General features: G+C 40.2%; 1 protein-coding gene across 2 annotated transcripts in view; it reads left to right on the top strand.

Annotated features, from left to right (window-relative positions):
- Nucleotides 1-18,978, top strand: part of SLC9A2 (solute carrier family 9 member A2) — a 33,979-nt gene that overhangs the window by 7,866 nt on the left and 7,135 nt on the right. For both annotated transcript variants that reach the window (XM_085054286.1, XM_085054292.1), the window contains exons 3-9: nt 3,643-3,893; nt 10,451-10,668; nt 12,086-12,288; nt 14,833-14,922; nt 16,209-16,279; nt 17,720-17,881; nt 18,482-18,578. In XM_085054286.1, the coding sequence (XP_084910412.1) occupies nt 3,643-3,893; nt 10,451-10,668; nt 12,086-12,288; nt 14,833-14,922; nt 16,209-16,279; nt 17,720-17,881; nt 18,482-18,578 (1,092 nt within the window). The remainder of the gene's footprint in view (nt 1-3,642; nt 3,894-10,450; nt 10,669-12,085; nt 12,289-14,832; nt 14,923-16,208; nt 16,280-17,719; nt 17,882-18,481; nt 18,579-18,978) is intronic.

The following is an 18,978-nucleotide window of genomic DNA, read 5'->3' as shown; positions in this document are numbered from 1 at the left end:
GTAGCACTTGGACAGAGATCAAGTTGTTTCCACATGCACAGAACTGGTCTGCTAATGGCTCCTTGTTATGTTTTTGCACACCTGCAATCATGTGACTATACCTGAAATGTGACCCAGGCTGTCCCATGGATTCCTGGGGCTGTCCTTAGAGGACATGGCCTTCCCTGCCCTTAGCAGTACTGGTGGGGCAGCCCTTGCTGGGCTACTCAGCTGTGTGCTCTGAGGAGGTGATATTTTGTGCTCTCCCTTCCTCTGCCTCTGGTTTAGAGGGGGAGCTGATAAGACCAGCAACAGGCAGAGCTCAGAACCTTTCAGCTTTCATCTGCTGGAGCCCCTGAGTCCCTCCTGCCCTGGCAAGTGCCTCCAGTGAGATCTGAAGTAGGAAGGGAGTTGAATGCACCTTGCCCATCCATGGAAGCTGCCTAATTCCTTTGGCCACTGCAGTATCAAAAAAACTGGGGCTACACAAATAGGCAGTGCAAAACAGAGTGGCTTTATTAAATGTGCTTTTATTAGAATAGCACTCTCATCTATGCTTTCCTTTTCAGAGAATGTGCTGAACCACACCTTCATTTTGTATACAAAACAAGGTGTGTTTTCTCAGGAATATCAATTCTGCTGCATTTTTCAGATGGTCTTTCATGCCTAATAGTTTTTATGATATGTCTGTGCATTTGAGTTGTTCCTTTTTCCTCACTAGTGGAATTTTGGAGCTTGAATTTGGCTGATGTTTGCCAATTGGATTCTTGACCAGAGTTGGTGCTTTACCAAAAAACTGAGTCAAACATAACTAGCATGGTGATATTAAATTATAAGATCACAGCTGAGTGTTAGCAGTTCAGATTCCAATTCTGGGTTTAAAATCACAAAGAAGGAGTCAGTGTGATTATAATAATATTATTCCCATGTTAGAAAACATTTCAACAGTACTTTGTATTCTGCCTCTGCTGACACTATTATTTTAGAGTGCTTTAAAGTAATTTTGGAATTAAAAACTAATAGCTGAAAACTGATGAAAATAAGCAATTAGTGTTTCAGAGATACTCTGAGAAAAAATGGTTAGTGACTAATTTTGCTTGGTGTGACCTTCACTGAGTTCAGCTGAGGGCTATTGAGTAAATGCAAATCTTGAACTTCAAAAATCCCCCTGTTCTCATACCAAATGCATTAAAAATGTGACCAGAGTTGGTGTTTAACTCACCTGGAAGTTTAGAGAAAGCTCAGTTAAACTGAACTGCTGTAAAAGGAAAGCAAACCGGATTTTGATCTCATTTGCAACAGTGTAAATAAACAGTAGGAATGAGGTCAAAATCATAGTAATGAAATTCCATAGTTGTAGCTGCTGCTTTCACCATGGCTGAGGTATGAAGGAGAACATTGCTTTTCTTCTTTCAATTAATTTATGGCACCAGACTTGAGATTTTTGGGGGTGTCTCCATGTGGAGCAGCAGCCTCCATTCTATTTCCAGGGTGAATACCTTGCTGTGAGGATGAGGTAACATTATGGAAAGGCTTGGATAGAGGAAAATTCTGTGCTTTGTTACAAGCACCTTGCCGTTCCATTACTTTCGACACTTGCTTTGTATATATTTATATAGGTACTTTTTAAAATGTAAAAAGTACTAATTAAAACTCCAGTTAAAGAAAATAATCAGCTTCCCTAATATGTACCAAAAGTTAGTATTCTACCTGGGCAAATTCTGTCAGTGCCTTAGAGAAAAACAAAACTCTAGGATCATCCCAAGTTTCAACAAGTGACTCAGGGAAACTCCCTGCACACAACACAAGTCAACAGTATTTTTTCATCAGTCTGCGATTCATGGAGTCCTGGAAGTCTGTGGATTGAGAGGTCCTTGTAAAGTGACCAGCAAAGGCACTCCTGCTGTCAGTAGGTTTAATTCTTGTATACTTGTCTTCATGCAAATCCACAAGGTCCACAAATCAAAACAGGTACAAAAACAGCGGAGCCTATGACATTGCCTTCCTGTCCTGCACAGTACATAGTAACGAGGAATGGGGCAAAAAGCCTGGGAGTCTGCCCCAGAGCAGCAAGGTAAAGGGGTTTGCTCAGATGAAAAAGGACACTTCTCCCAAGTGGACTCATTCTGAGAGCATCATTTTTACCAAATAAATAGTTCATAATCCTTCTCTTATTGTATTTGCTGCTTTGTAATGAAAATTACTGGTGACTATTCTAGTTGTAGTTTAACCTTCTATTTTCTCGCTTGCTCTGGAATATATTTTTTCTTTTCTTCTTCAGTTCTTTCCTTTCACTTAGCCCAAAGGACCCATAATAAGCCGTGCCTTTGCATAAACTTTTAGTTCTGTAAGACCTATCCAGTTTTGACTAAGAAGTGCTGAACAACTTATATTCTGTCATGTGAGAGAGAACAAGACTGCAAACATGAGAAATCCTTCCACAGCCACTACTCAAACACCTACTTCGTTGGCACAATGCAAGTACTGATAAAACATTGTTCTCTCAAATAGCATTCCTGGTAGGGAAACCTGTTTCTCTAAAGAAAGAAAGCAGAGGTTTAACTCCTGCCTGCTGTCTAATAGGCCTGGTCTTCAATGGCTTAGCCTGTGAGCCCACTGTGATAGGAATTGGTGCCTGTGACCAAAGTTTGCTCTGTGCGAGGGGACAGTGTGGCTGTCATGGTACTGCAGGGCTGGGAGCACAAATGCAGCACCAGGGAATACTTAAATCTCCCAAGTAAGTCTGCAGATGAGGCAACCCTTTAAGGTTTCTTTAAGAGTAACTGAGTCAATTGGTTTCTGTTTTGGAGTAACTAGAACACTGGATACTAGAGAAATGTGGACTTTATATTGTACTGTTCCCTGTATATAACAAAAAGGGTCTCTGGCTAAGAAAATGTGATAATCTCATTGACCTGGTTTGTTTTGGATGGTGGTTATAAACACTTCAAAAATTAAACTGAGCAAACACATGGCAACAGGTTTTTTAATGACAATGAAATCCAAATCTCTAGAATTACTCAATATTTTGAACAGTCTTTAAACCGCTGGATTCCTAAGGGCCAATAATTTTGAGAAATAGTGCTGGCTTCAAGAATACCACGTTTCTTTTACTCCTTGAGGTGGTCACTGTCCATGCCCAGCCCCCTCTACACCCTCTCCTTCCCCAATAGTCTAGATGAATCTGTGGTCTATTTCAGTACTCTACCTCTCAGTGTCATGTAGATCAAACACATTTGAAAATAACCTGATTTTTCACTGATTATGAAACTGTTTTTTTTTTTTTTCTCCTTCCATTTTATTTCTTTTAATCTGGGGAAAATCTGAAATGGACATTTGTGGAGAAATTAGAAGCTCTGTAAATAAATTAATTTAAAGAAGAATTAGATAGACCTATAATTCCTGGTCCCCAGAATAGCAAGGGGTTAGGAAATCTATCCCATTTGCAAAAATGGGAGTAATCATATTTATCTGTTTTTGTGTATCTCCCTGGTATATATGGATGACAAATAATATTCCAGAGATAAATAACAGCATATCTAAAAAGTGAATTCAAGGTAGACAGAAAAATTCAAAGTTCAACATTTAAGCAGAGGAGCATAATGACTTGAAGGGAAATTAAGAAGAGTTCCAAAAGATAATGTGCTTTCTTTTTCCTCATAGGTCCTGTACAATTTGTTCAAGTCTTTCTGCCAGATGCGCACAATTAAGGTTATTGACATATTCGCTGGGATTGCTAACTTCTTTATAGTGGGGATCGGTGGAGTACTGATTGGAATCCTTTTGGGATTTGTAGCAGCCTTTACCACCCGTTTCACCCATAAAATCCGAGTGATTGAGCCACTCTTTGTCTTCCTGTACAGTTACTTGTCCTACATAACAGCTGAAATGTTTCATCTCTCGGGCATCATGGCGTAAGTAACCCAAACTTCAGTAATCATAGCATCCAAGTAAGAATGCCAAAGGAAATTGGAGAGAGGATCAGATTTTGCAAACCTTGCCATGTGGCATTGTTCCACAGTGCATGGCAGAATTGCTGGCTTGAGGATTTCCGGCCTCTTCCCTCCCTCTTCCACCCCATTCTCTGCTTGCCACCACACCAGCTGTGTCACTAAAACTGCTCATGGCATAACATCATAAGCTATATCTTTGAAATGTTCCAAGTTAAAAATATTCACTTGCATTTTCAGTGGGCTTATTTTTAACCAAGGTCACTTTGGTGACCTGTGTCCTCATGTGACCCTTCAACTAGTCACAAGGGCAAGGGTGAGGAGTGACCCACAGTGATGTAGGGGCAGTGGTGGCAGGGAGGCAGTGGGAGTGGTAGCAGGGAACTTCATGAGCAGGCTTCACTTTCCATGCCAATATATTGTGAAACTATGTTTAATGGTCATGTGAGTTGCCTGTCAGTACCTTTCAATGAAGATAATGTATATATCATTAAGGCAAACTCCTGCTGGATTACAAGCACAATAAGGATTGGGTGAATGTAAAATTTGCAGTCCTGTGGTGATATAATCCTGTAGTTCAGTGTCTTGATATGTGTGCCTGTGTGTTACAATGTTCTCTGTACACATCATTATGTATAAAATAATATTTTTCTTCCCACTTCCAGCAGATAAAAATATTTTCACTTCTGGTTTCCCACTCCTGGTCTTCAGTAAAAAGAGAGCACAGCCTCTCTCTTCATTCTGTTTATACTGTAACAACTTCAACATTAGAAAGAGCCTTTATGACATTTGATATACTTAAATATTTTGCTCTGGTTCCAAGTAATATTTTTAAAGGCCAACTTTCTTTAATGACTTTGTATTGTTCTAGTGGCAAATATGAGTCATTCAGGCATTAGGAGCAGAGCTTTTTTTGTAAGCTCAGATGTTACTGCTGAGTATCACTAATACTTGATAATACCTCACCTGACTATTAAGGTTTAGGCAACTGAAGATAGGTTTATTATCAGTCATTCCAGTATAAGGTGTTCTGGGGCCAGGAAATGATTTCCAAGGAAACTTACAAGTGATGATTTCAGCAGTATAAAAATAGAAATATGCCATGAAAGAATAGGGGTTGGTACTTTAGTGTAAGTAAAGAGCTAAAGATTGCATGGGTTTCTTTCTCTGATATGAGCCTAAATAAAGCAACATATGCATCCACTTCAACCGAGTTCATAAATGTGCCATCTCTTTTCATAGCTTCTATTCATAGCATTTGTGTGGTTTCTAGTTTCCTCCACCTCTTAAGCCAAATGCCCTTGCCATCCTATGATCAAATACTTACAGGGTTTCTAAATCAAAAACGTGTGGCTAAACTGTAGATGGAAAAGGTTGTGGCAGTGTTTATGAAAATACTGATTAGGACCGGCTGCATCCAGGACACGACAGAAAGGACATGGTGGGGCTGCTGGTGGGTCAGTGGACCCACCACATGCCAGCGCCTGCCACCAGCACACCAGTGCTTCCCACAGCACTTACAACCTACTCATTTTCGTTTGTGCAGTGGCCCCTGAATGGGTGCAAAACAGAAGAGGAAACACAAAGTATTTTTGCCTTCAAACAGCGCAATTAAAAATGAGTTATCTTTGAAATGTTCTGTCTGGTTTTGGCTCTAAGCATACTTTGTAATCCCTGACAGAACTGTGTGCAGCAGCAACACCCTGGCTGAGACAGAAGGGCTCTCTGCTGCTGTGTAGGTTCTCAGCTGCTGTAAGCCATAAACCCTGTCTCCTCCCAGCAGTGCTGCTGAGAGCCTTGGAGCTCCTGCAATCTCTGCATCCTCTTGGAGTAAATCTGCCCTGCTTTTTTCACATTTCATTGGCCTTTGAACTACAGAGAGTAATTTGCTCTGTTTCACAGTGCAAAAACATGCGCCAGTGTTGAGCTCCCCGTCATTTTCTGCAGTGACTGACTTGTAAGGATTGCTTGGGTCTGACTTAAAAGTCAGTCCTCCTTTGAGCATGCAGTTGGATCAAATGACCTTGGAGTGTCCCTTACAACCCAGATTGTTCATTTATTAATTGCTTCTGTGGCCATTTACAGTTCGGCCTAGGAGGAATAATTGCCTGGTTCTCCCTCTTTTCACCCATGTCCACATGAGTCTGTTTAACTACTGATTCCCACTTCTTTCATAACCAGGTTTGTAAAGATACTCAGTGAGACCTTGTGGTTACATGCTGTACCATACTTTAGGGGAAGGACATGAGCAGGAACGTACAGTGTTACCAAATAAATAACATACTTACACAGATTGCCTCATTTCTGGGCAAGTAGGAATTCACTGGCAGAGGAATAGAAGGGAATGAAAGGCACTTGTCCCTTTTCAGATAAGTTTGTGTACTCATTCTAAGGACAAACGATTCTTGAGACGTCCATAAATAACCCCTGCACCAGGTTACTTGGCTGAAAGAGTGAAGGGACTGAACCATGTCCCTGTGAGCTGCAGTGAGAAAATCCTCTTTGGAAGGAGAGGAAAGAGCTTCTACTGTAACTAGAACTAGGCATGAATGAGGATCACAGGTGTAAAACATAGAGATGTGAATCTGAACTTTATTCTCTTGGTTCCATTTCTAATTATAATGCTGCTTTTTTTGCGTACTAATTTCTCATAAAGGCTGTGAAGCAGCAGAATTATTAATATAGGTTTCTCTTTTTTTTTCCTGCAACAATGAATTAGCAGGCTTGAAAGGAGCAAACATTGAAACTACTGTAAATTTAGTAGGTCAAGGAAACTTGAGGATTGAACCCAGTGGCCTACTTTATTGCAGTCCTGACAGAAACTGTACTGTTTATACAGTGAGACTTTTATTCTTCAGAAGTACAGAATGTTGCAGGTTAATTGCAACGAAGTGCTTTTCCCTTCCCCTTCTTGACCAAGGCAACTACTCAGGTCACAGAACTGGAAGCCAGAATGTAGATGAGAAATGTAAAAGAAAACAAATCTAAGCTTTGGCTTTGATTATCATGACAGTAAAAATGTAGTTTGTGAAGAACTTATTACAATAATGTACATAAAATCTTGCATAAAGACATTGATTTTATATTAAATTCTAACTATATCCCCACACAATTTTCAAATGAAAGAGAATTCAACTGATGTTTTTTGTAACGTAAACAAGTACGCTAAAGAGATACCTGATTCACAGTGAGCAGTGATTAGCTGTGGAATATTACTTACCTGAAGGGTAACAAATCATATACAGCTCTGTTTATTATAGCATTGAACCAACTCCTCAGTAGCTTGACACTAATTGAATGAATGCAAAATGTGACTGCAAATAAGAGTGTTGTCCCTTTAAATTCTGGTGGCTAAGCATGGTGGGTGTTTTAAGTTACAGCTTGCAAGGATTCTGATTAATCTGGTGACAGATTCTTATCAGACATCTATTTACAGTGTCTCCATTACCTCAGGTTCCAAAAACAAACCACGTCCAGAGCATGCTTCCCTGCTCCTCATGCTGCAGGGCTTTCCTAAATTGCTATAATCATGAAAATGATTTATTTTAAGAAGGTAATAAATAGTACTGAGTGTTTCATTGTGCCTTTGATGCAGACCTGACAGTCTTAATGCTTCAGAGTACTAAGCTGCTGCTTTGGGACTCTGAAATGACTGTGGGCCTGGAAAGGGCTGTTTTGCAGCCTGGCCACTGCCTTCTTGCTCTTTTTCATTTGCTGCCCCTGCACTTGCCAGCTCCACTGCATGTGCCATCGGCTGGAGTAGCTGGGATGCATCTGACTTGTTACACTTGTGCAGATAAGCAGTGTACACACAGGAGAGCTGTCACAACCCATGGCATAGCCTGAGATGTTTGTAGGTGTGGCAGTGCAGCCTATGGCTTGTGAAGAGCTGGTTTGTCACTGATTGTGAGACTTTTGGAGGGTCAAAGTGTCAAGTAGATTTGAGAAGATTTGTGCATGTACTTTTGTGGTTGATCATCAGAACTATCTGCAAACTGAGGAACCTAGGAGTGTTTGAGAGCTTCTGGGCTTGAGTGTATGTCTTGACTAGGTTGCTACTTCTTGTCAGGACAAAATCCTTGCATGGCCCAGGTCCTCTCCCATTTTCTTCCTCAGGCACGTAAGTTTGTAGGATATGTTGTAAGTCCCCAGTCTGGGCAACTCTTAGATCAGAACAAGTAGGACAGCTGTGAAAAGCATCATCAGTTTGTCAGTATTGGCAAAAATGTAGGACTTGTGTTGTCCCAACCACATGCTCAGAGTAGAAACTTCACCTTAACTACTGAGAGTTTCAGGGACAAAGTTTGCATGCTTATGAAATCAACGTTATATCTTCCACAGTGGACCCTGTGTTACCAGGATGAGCTCTGCTTCCCATGCAGCCTGCTACCCGTGGGCCACAGAGGATCTTTCTGTCCAAGACTGTGGTGAATCAGCTGACAATGAGGAGAGGGCTGACGATTACATCAGTACTAAATACAGATGGGGGTCTGGGATATTCTTAGTGAGGCTTTTCTTCTTCTAAGCCTTGGAGTTTGCTTTGGGTTGGAGCTAGTTTTGCATGGCATTGGACATTTTATTTTGTGCTGACTAGATCTGCTTCTCTGTCGCTGAGTATAGGTGGACAAAAATGCAGGGTGAAGTCCAGGTTAGGTGCACTATTCTGGCTGTATTTGTAAGCCACTCTTTGCCCCATCAGACTGCATTTGCTCCCTTCTTCCTTGGGTTTTATTCACTTTGCTGTATCTTAAAGGCCTCTGCTGCTTGGGAGAGGTTAGCAGAGTACAGTGTGTCCTTTCCCAGTGTTCACATGTCCTACCAGACTTTTCCCTCAGAAGTGTTGTTCCCCAGCCACTTTGGGGATGTAGATGTGGCTCCATGTAAGAGAAGGAAACTTCTGGACAAAACTAACTTTAACTAATCAGAAGAAATGTGTTCAGAGTCTGCCAGTGACTGTAACCTGAGCCGCTGCTATGGACTCCCTCTTGCAAAATGCTAAGAAAGTTCACTATATGAAGGTCCTTTTGAAGTTACTGCTGCTTCTGGGATTCCTCCTGCTTTGCAAAATTTTTAAAAATCCCTTATTTAGAAAAAAGAACCCAGGCTTGCATGTTCAAAATGTCAGTGAGGTTTTTCTGAGCTCTGCCCCCGTCTGCCTTTCCACTTACACTCACATTCAGGGATGTTTGGTTCAGAGTGCTTCAGAGATGGAGCTCGTGGTTTGAGGCAGGACATACTCAGCAGAAGAATTTCTGCAGTGAGGTCTCCACAAAACTTGGGAGATTTAAAGAGAAATTTTCAGAGATGCTAGCAAACCTGCCCTCCTCCTCCATGAGAGGGAGAAGTGTAGAGATTTCAGCATGAAGAAATATCCCCCATGTTAACAAGTAATTATAAACTGAAAGCCTTGTGTAACTGGGATAAATAACTGTAGACAAGTTGGCTGAATTCAGAAAGACAATGTAAATACATCCCTCTCTGTGTTTGGATTTGGTGTGCATGGTTTGAATGAGAACCCATACATGGATAGGTGTAACGTTTTTAACTGGGAAATCAGAGCAGATGTTTCCCTAGAAAGCAGAACCAGGAATGACTGCTGTTTCACAATGTATCTTGCCTTAGTTGCCCACCCTGATAATTTCTAGTCAACTCAAACTGCTTCCCTACACTGAGACACCACCTTGAGGTTATCCTCCAGCCAGCTCTGCTAAGTACTCTTAAACTTGCAAGTGTGTAGCTGAGTGATCCTCCGCCATCCCTGTACTGTGGACAGCCATACTGAGCAAGTGATGTACAACCGGTATTGTCATTCTTTGCTTTTTCAGAGGATTAACAAACAGTTTACTAACACAGAAAATGGACTTGTGGACTTATTTAGAGTTTGCCTTTTCTCTCATGTATCAGCTGAGATGCCCGTTTCATTCATTTGTAGGTGCTTTAAGTCTGATTTCTGCTGGTGTTTTTCTCCTATTTACCCCTATGTGCAGGCAGAGCAGGCCCAAATTGGTGAAGGATGACAAATTGTCTGTAGCCTTGCTGCTTACTTGGCTTGGAAAGAGGAGCTGGCTACTGTCACTGCCATTGAGATGGGACAGCTGCTGGTAGGGAAGGAGGGAAGTCCTGTCCCACCCCAGGACATGCAGTTTCCACCCTGTCTGGTGTCCTTCAGCAGCAAGCGATGCAGCAACTCCTGTTTTCCAAGGCTGTCCCAGTCTCTTCTCATCTCTGCCCCTTTCAAAACACAGAGTTGGAATGACCTCTGCACAGATTATGTACATTTAGTATGTGAAAAAAGTCTCCATATACTGATGTCTTCTCAGAAAACTTTCCATTGCAGAAAAAATAATCTTGTGCCCAAAATTGTAGGTTAACCAAGCCTATAAATTTGAGATTGGTTATGGAATAAATTATGCTTTGCATTTTAAAGAGAACTATGGAAAAATGAATAATATTATATAGATAAGAGAGAGGCTAAAAAAACCATAAAGCCAATGAAATATGGGATAATGTTTGCCTTTCAGGATTACAGCTTGTGCTATGACCATGAATAAATACGTGGAGGAAAATGTTTCTCAGAAATCCTACACAACAATAAAATATTTCATGAAGATGCTGAGCAGTGTCAGTGAGACCTTAATCTTCATCTTCATGGGTGTGTCTACAGTTGGGAAGAATCATGAGTGGAACTGGGCCTTTGTTAGCTTCACCCTCCTCTTCTGTTTAATCTGGAGGGCACTGGGTAAGCAAGTCTCAGACTGTGGGTCAGTATTCTTTGCAAGTGAAATGTTTTACCTCTTGTCAAGTAGAGAATGCCAAAACTTAGACAGAGAGTTTTGTAGAATGTTTTTTTAATTAGTAATATGTCCTATTTCACAGGGTCAGATCCCACCTTTCCCCAAAATCAAATCTAAAAATCAATTTTGCCTGGACTCTTCCCATCTACAGTGAGAGGCAGTCTCCTTGTTAATCACAATACAATACAATATTTAAGTAAAAGTTTATTTGCAAATAAGCAAATTTTGCTAAAAAGAATTAGCAATATATACAGCAATTTAAAAGGTTGTGGGTTTTTTTTTGTGCTTTTTGTTTGGTTGGTTGTTTTGCTTTGTTTTTGGTTTTTGTTTTTTTTTTTTTAATTTATGTTTGTTTACTAGCTTTGGGATTTTCCCAGTCATTGACATAAATAGAATCAAACTAGGAAATGCTGTAATAGAAGGGTTCAGGTATGTATTGTAAAGAAAAAGCTTCTGTAAGAAACTACTTGATCCCTCCTGAGTTTACAGTACTAGGTCTTTTTCTTTTACCTGGAGAGCTAAGTGCAGGGCAGGCTGGTAGGTCTTAAACCTGCTCCTGTCCCCAGCTTTGTATGTAATGATTCATTCCCTCCATGTATAAAGGTGGGTCGTGCTCTAATCTGCAACCTTTCATCCAGATCCCAAGTCTCCTTCCAGAGCAGGAATCTGGACTATTTTCCTACTGCACATGCAACCCCACAGTTAATACTTTATGCTGAAAAGCAGCCAAAGAGCCTGACTGCCACCCAGCTCTTGCCCCCTGTGCTTGCTCCCTTCACCTGCCTTTATATCTTTACTCCAGTCTGCCAGCTCCCTGGAGCCTTTTTCCATGGTACATCAGCATGCACTGGTATCTTCTCCCCCCATCTCCAGTCCTTTATTCCTTCCTGTCTGTGTGAGTGAAATTGAGTGAATAGGAGTTTGCAGGGTTCAAAGCACAGATTGATGGAGGGGACAAGCCAAAGTGTTCAAAATCACCTAAAATCCTATTAAAAGGCAATTCGGAGTCTTGATCTATCCTGACACAGAGAATTATTGCTGTTCTAGAGGTGCAGTCTAGCAGGTAGCTGTCTTACAGAGATCTATTAGCTGCTTCAGGTCCTAAATCCAGCTGACCTGAGGTTTTTAGCTCACTAAATATGTTTAAGATGATGTTCCTTAGGCTTTTTAATTTAGTATTATGGTGTTTCCAAGCTGCTAAGTAATATTGCATTTCTTCAGTAATATATATTGTAGAAGCAAATAAAAGATGAGAAGCAAATAGAAGTGTTTTTAAACAAATATTAGCATCATGGGCTACTTCTGTGTAATTTAAGTTCCCTTTTTTTCCCCTCCTCTTTGTATTTCTGTTTTTTCCCTCAGGTGTTTTTGTTCTGACTCAGATCATTAATGTATTCCGGACAATACCTCTCACTTTTAAGGACCAATTTATTATCGCCTATGGAGGTCTCCGAGGAGCAATTTGTTTTTCACTTGTATTTCTGCTTCCTCCTGCTGTGTTTCCCAGGAAGAAATTGTTCATCACTGCTGTTATCGTGGTGATATTCTTCACCGTTTTCATTCAGGTAGTACCTTTCCTCTCCTGGACTTCTTCTTTCTCAGACAGGTTATAAATAAGCCATGGGTAGAAAAACAAATGTTCAAACTTACTGTAAAGAACATACTTGAAGGTACTCTCCATCGTCATAGTAGAAAAATATGCAATGCATACCACAGACAGGTAGCAAAAGTATGCCAGATATTAAGGACTTATGCTAGCATATAAGTAGTATTAAGTATTTAAGACTAGTGAGGTTGGAATAGAGATAAAAGATAATCTGGGTACAGTTCCAACATTAATTCCTTTTTTAGAATGTTTAAACTTGTGTTTACTCAGGAGTCCAGTGTTGGATATAATGCACAATGAGCAGGGAAAGATACTGAGGGCTCAGACAGGTGGAGTCTGGGTGTTAGGAAGTGATGCTGCAAACCAGCTGGACATCCTTAAAAAAGCACCAGGTGTGTGGAAGGATGTGAAGAACTTGTCTCTGGTGATCACCTGGCCATGGAGGCCTGGTCAGAGTGACCAAGAGACTGAAACCTGGAAAAAAAGGAGGCCAAGCCCATCAAAGAAACATATCAGACTGGTCAGTATCCAGAGCAGTGAGAGAGATGTGAGTGACGATTAATGAAATTTCAGATCAGTGCGGAAAAATTTTGTTACTCTGCCTTTTACATGGATAAAGATGCTGTGGGAATCAAGTATCTGTGCTCATGCTTGGGAAAAGTGGCACAGTGGAGGTCAGTTAGTTGGCTTTAGCTGTGAAAACTGATTTTGAAAGACAGAATAATTTAAAATATGGAGTAAATGGAACGTGCTGTGAGATGCAATATGATTTATCAAAGGAGAACCTGGCTGGTATCATTCTTTTATAAGGCAATTTATTTTCTAGTGTAATCTCATTCAACTGGACTTTTGTAAAACCTTTGGGGAGTGGGCTACAGAGGAGATTTTTAGTGTAGCTACTCATTAAACTGAGGTTTAGATTGATGTTAGGGTGAGTGTAAAGTGAATGAGGAAGGAGGTGGCAGTTTCTCCTTCAAATGGTAATAGAAGCAAATATTCCTTTGGGTCCAAAAGGATCTCTGGGGGACTCTAGACCAACCCTGTGCTCGAAGCTGGGCCACCTTCAAAGCTAGATCATGTTACTCAGGGCCATGTCAAGCTGAGTTCTGAATATGCCTATGGATGGAGATACCCCAGCCTCTCTGGGCACCTGCTCAAATGTTCAACCACCCTGGCCAGATGACAGGCTGAGGAGATACTAGTAAAGGAATTCCTCGAGGATACGTTAATACTCTTGTTAATTGACCATGGCACATAAGTGTAGGAGTTTTTGTTACTGATGTTTCTTGATGACAGACTTTGAGAAGTGTTCTCAGGGTGACAGTGAGAAAGAGTATCCTGTAGAAAGAACTGAGGGCCAATATGAAAGGAACAGAATGAAACTGAACAGTAATGTGCAAATGTGTCTTTGCTAGGACATTCTTACTAGGAATTTCTCTTGTGAAATGGGAACCTTTCATTTGGAAAAAATAGAAAGGGAAAAAGATGCAGGTGTGCTAGTTGGTAATGGGGTAGATTTTAAGCCAACACTGCAGTGGGGACAGAAGAAAGGCAAATCTGATCTTAGGACATACTGAGGCAGGTATTTCCATCAGAGCATAGTGGCATGTTCTAGAGTGATCACAGGACTGGCAAGCCTGTCATGTGAAAGGAGACCAGGATGCCTTGGCCTTAGCAAGATGAAGGAGAAAAGGGACTATAATTACTGTTTATATGAGGGAGTGAACACTGTTTAAACTAAAAAGACAAATATTGGCACAAGAACAAAGTGGTACACAGTGACCATGATGCAATTAAGAAGCAGCTTTCTAATTATCAGAACAATAAGGTACAGGATGAGTGTTCCATTATGACCAATGGGGCAAAGAAACCTAACTACTTTTAAGATAAAGCTTGCTTCATTTACGAAAAGAAATGTGACCTGGTTGTCTGTTGTAGGGACTGATCTCAACACCACAGGAGATTCATTCCTCTCCTCTGTGCCAGTGTGTCTATACAAGTAAACAAATTATCACAGTTCTTCCACAAATAATTGTTCAAAACCATTATATTGTTCAGGGAGAGCCAAAACTTTTTGTTCTTTCTCTGAGGATAGCCAGGCAAGGACACATATTTACAAAAAAACCTTAACATCATGATCTTAAATAACAATAATTGTACTGTTTACGTACTTTTGAATACCTATTTTGGAAGTAATCACTAAAAAAGAGGACTTTACATGTTCATTTTTAAATTATAGGGAATCAGTTTATGAACTCATGTTTTTCTAACACAACAAAACTGAAAAAAGTTTATAATTACTATGGGTGGGATAGGTGATGTATTCCTGATAGGTTCTGTTAAGTTGACCCTCTTGGACCTCTCAGCTCTAGGGTGCCCCTTTTTTCCTTCTGTTTCTTTAGTGGAGTCTGAGCTGACAAAGGCTTCATAGCTAAGTGCAACACCTGCTAATCAAAACAGTAAATTCACTTTTATAATTATTGTGTTCTTTTTTTCTCCACAGGGAATAACAATTCGCCCACTAGTGGAGTTTCTTGATGTCAAAAGGTCAAATAAAAAGCAGCCTGCTGTCAGTGAAGAAATTTACAACAGGGTATGTTGCAGCTTCAGTACCATAGGTGAAACCATTGTATAGATGAAATTCCCAGTCCCATTCAGAAAAACAAGTATTCAGCATATGGTAGTATGGAGAGGTTGTATTCGATTTCTTTTTGATAGCTGTTATATGCACAATAATTGTAAAGCTTATATTTAAATTTTGGCAATTATCAAAATTATTATGTATCATTATTTTGGAATCTTAATTTTCTTAATTGTTCAGTTGTTGAAGTAAATTAGTTTATTCCACACATGAGATACATGTTATTTTATAATTTGGCTACATCAGGAAACCTTTGGCTTTATTTGATTATATCATACTGCATTTGAGTGAATCTAATTAAACAAATGCAAACTTCCCTTAAACACACTCTTAGGCTTACTTAATTCTTACATCCCCAGCCTTTTTATGGATTTATGTTTGGTACGTGTGTCTCCAATTGTTGCAGATTATTAGCCATGCATCTTCTTGAACATATTTCTCCTTGCAGAATACCTGAGGCAAGTGGTTTGAAATTTCAAATCCGAGGAATAATAAGGGCGACATTCAGGAAAGAAGCCAATCTAGGCATCTAAAAGTCTGTCCTTTTAGAAGTTATCCCCTGGACATATCTACCAGGGTTTTCCCCTGAGACTGATAGCCCTGCTCTGGTTCCTGAATTAAAAGCAAACAAGTTGCTTCTCGGATCAAGTGAGACCTTAGCTGAACTGATTCAGTTTTTCATAATTCATAATAGACTCAGGAAGAGTGTGTTTCTAATATTAGGTGAACAGGAGGCTTTAAGATCAGGCTAGACCACAAATTCCTAAAATAGGAGCTCAGGACCTAATCTGGCTCTCAGTTCTGTCTGTGCATCCTGAGGGGCTGGTGCTGATGTGGGGAGCTTCTATCCACTGAGACTCTCTTCTCCACAAAGTCATACTTGCTTCCCTGTCAGGCCTGGGGAAGTTCCAGGCATAACACTGAGTGGTTAGGGAATTTCAAATAAGTGAAAGTACAGGAAAAACATTCAATTTGAGGCAGGAGCTGAGCAAGATTGTCATTGAAGAAATTAGCAACTAACTTCTGTCCTTTTGGAAGGCTGTGAGCTAATGAAGATCCAGGGGGAAAAACAGATTCTGTCTTTTAGATTGGTTTGGACTGCATTTGGTAAAACTGAAGCCTTGTCCTGAGTTGTGACTAGATGTTTCTGTTTTAAAGTAAGTTGGAAATTAATAAGGTCTAAGGACAAGCCAAGTGATGTCTGTAAGTTAATGTAATGAACCAATGTTTTCTTTTAGTTCTTTGACCACGTGAAGACTGGAATTGAAGATGTGTGTGGACACTGGGGTCACAACTTCTGGAGAGATAAGTAAGAGTGGCATTTAAAACTCTTTGTTACACAAGAGAGGCTGAAATGGCTTGGCAGCAACAAACAAAGGCTGTTGGGCATCATATTCATTTTCAGCATTTATTCTTGAAATCAGATGGTTGTTTTTAGAACATGTGGGTTTCAAAGGGAAAGCAGCAAAACAATGTCTTTTACTAAACCACAAACAAGTAAAACAGAATCTCCAGCTGGGAAGAAAGGCAGCTTTCTGATCTCAGGGTGAAGTACAGTGCCTTCTGAGGGTGCATGTTTCTGACTGTTGCAGAGCATTTCCTGTGTGTCTGCTGAGCCTTTCATCCCACCCAGCTGTCCTCCCGCAAATTGTATTTCTTAGGGGAGTTAAGTGATGGTTTAGTTTCCTATTTGATGGGAAACATACAAAAGTTATTGGATTTCCTCTAGAAAGATCAAGGCAGCAGCTGGAATGAGATACATGGAGAGATCCTAATGGCAGGCAGTTCCACAGTTCTTGATAGTATTGCTTAAGTCTTAGTATTGGTTAAGAAGATTACCCCTGGCAATACCTGGGTAATTCATATTTTTACTTTATCTGCTGAATCATCATCATCATCATTAGGCTGGATCTAATTGCTTTTGCACCCAAATTCTTTAGACCCAAAGCATGGGCACTGCTCAGCACCCTCTAGTCACTGCTCCAACAAGAATTTGAGTGTTTTATATAAGGAGAGAATAGCACCAGTAAGAGTGACTGAGGGGAGCCCTCTCCAAATGACTTGGGGGCAACACGTGGGGGACACTTTCCTGACAAATGTGTGACATGGGTACAACTTTTCTTTACTCAGCCTGGTTCTCCTCCAGCATGTGTGAGATATTTAATAAAAAGATTAGAGAGCAAAGGAGAGTCCCACCTCTTCATGACCTTCACACCCAAATTCAAGAATAATTTCAGAATGTCTGGAGGGCAAAATATTTTCTGACAAACAAAATCAACACCAGCTGTAATCAATATTTTTTCTCTAAGCATTCAAGAGGGTGCAGTTGCTTTAGAGAAAACAAGAACTTCTAAAGTTTTACAAAAGCAGGCTAAAATTTCAAAAAAAAAGCAGTCGATGCAAATTTTGACCTTTTATTTGTTATTACAGTAAATATTTAATGTTCTCTTTGTCTTGATGAAAATGGAGAATTAAAAATATTATTTTCTAATAACACAGAATACCTAAAAGTTTAAAGTTCCTGCTAGGGAGACGGTCCATTAAGATATTAACCAAAACACAGGTTAAGACCACCTATCTGAAGTAAAGATGAAATTGTCTTAGGTTACTCAGCATTAGTTTGTTAACATGAAAAGACACATTCCCAGACAATAAAGTCCTTTAAAATGTCACTAACTACAATATATTGGCTTTCTTTAACTATACACAGTGAAAATTAACTGGTTGGGCTGGTTTCCCTCATGTACAGGTTTAAGAAGTTTGACAATAAATACCTGCGAAGACTTCTAATCCGCGAGAACCAGCCCAAATCCAGCATTGTTTCTTTATACAAGAAGCTAGAAATCAAGCATGCCATTGAGATGGCAGAGAGTGGAATGATAAGCAAGGTCCCATCGTCTGTGTCCCTCAGGTAAGTAAGTGATGACAGCATGGCCAAGCATCTCAGCTGGGTCACGAAATTTGTTTCATAGCCCGGGCTGTAGGTAGGATAATCACTTGGACGTAGGATACTTTGTGTCCTAATGTCACAGGAGCAGTAAGAGGATGCGAAACAAGAGCCATCTGCTTGTAGCTTCCCATGAACTGCTTGGTGAGCTGTGCTCTTCCGGAGTGTGCAGTTTTCCTGGGACAGCTGCTCACTGGAACATTGATCTGCCATATAGAGTGGAGGTGGACTTGGACATGTGCCTGCCTGTCTGCTGAAAATAGCTACCAGGGAAGCCTGAGGGGCATTTTGAAAAGTACCTAAATAAAATTTACAAATTATTGTAATTTATAGCACATTTTGGATATTGAGTTTTGTGTCTTACCACGGACTCAAATGAAATCAAGATTTCGTTTCTACATGTTACATTTTCACCTATTACTTAGTTGTTTTTAAATGTTGTTTCCCCCCCACAAAGAAAATAATTCAAATGTAATTCCTGACCATAAAAATAACGCCGTTCTTCTCTCTCCCTCCCTTTCTGTCTCCCTCTCCCCTATATTCCTTTTTCTCATTCTGCCACAGTGACTATCATGAAGGAAAGATAAAGCCCCTTTCTCCTGCTGAAATGGAAAACATGCGAGAAATATTAACAAAGAATCTCTACCAAATACGACATCGAGTAAGGATGAACTTTTGCCTACTTAAATATCCCACTGCTCTTTGAATGCACTCATTATCTTCCTAACACATCTTTGAGCTAGAACATCTACTCTATCATGTAGCAACAAATAATGCTCGTATTTACTTGTTGCCTTGAATCCATGTCCTGTCATATGTATAGTAGCATAATCACATTCCTTTGTGAAAATACTTACTTGATCTTATACTATTGATAAGGCTTAATGCTTTTGTCTTATTACCTCCAATATACCTACAGTATTAAAGGAGGATCAAAGTGCCAATTCAACCCAACATTGTCTACTTGTATCAGTATATTGGTCACTTCGTGGTACGGGATTAGATTTCCTGTTTGCCTCCAGCTGTAAAGTTGTTTGTATAAAGAGCAGAGATGACGAGCT

The sequence above is a fragment of the Lichenostomus cassidix genome, chromosome 1 (assembly GCF_008360975.1).
Source record: "Lichenostomus cassidix isolate B80296 chromosome 1, HeHo_3.0, whole genome shotgun sequence".
Classification (NCBI taxonomy): domain Eukaryota; kingdom Metazoa; phylum Chordata; class Aves; order Passeriformes; family Meliphagidae; genus Lichenostomus; species Lichenostomus cassidix.
Note: the sequence above shows the minus strand (reverse complement) of the source record. Positions and strands in the feature narration are given on the sequence as shown.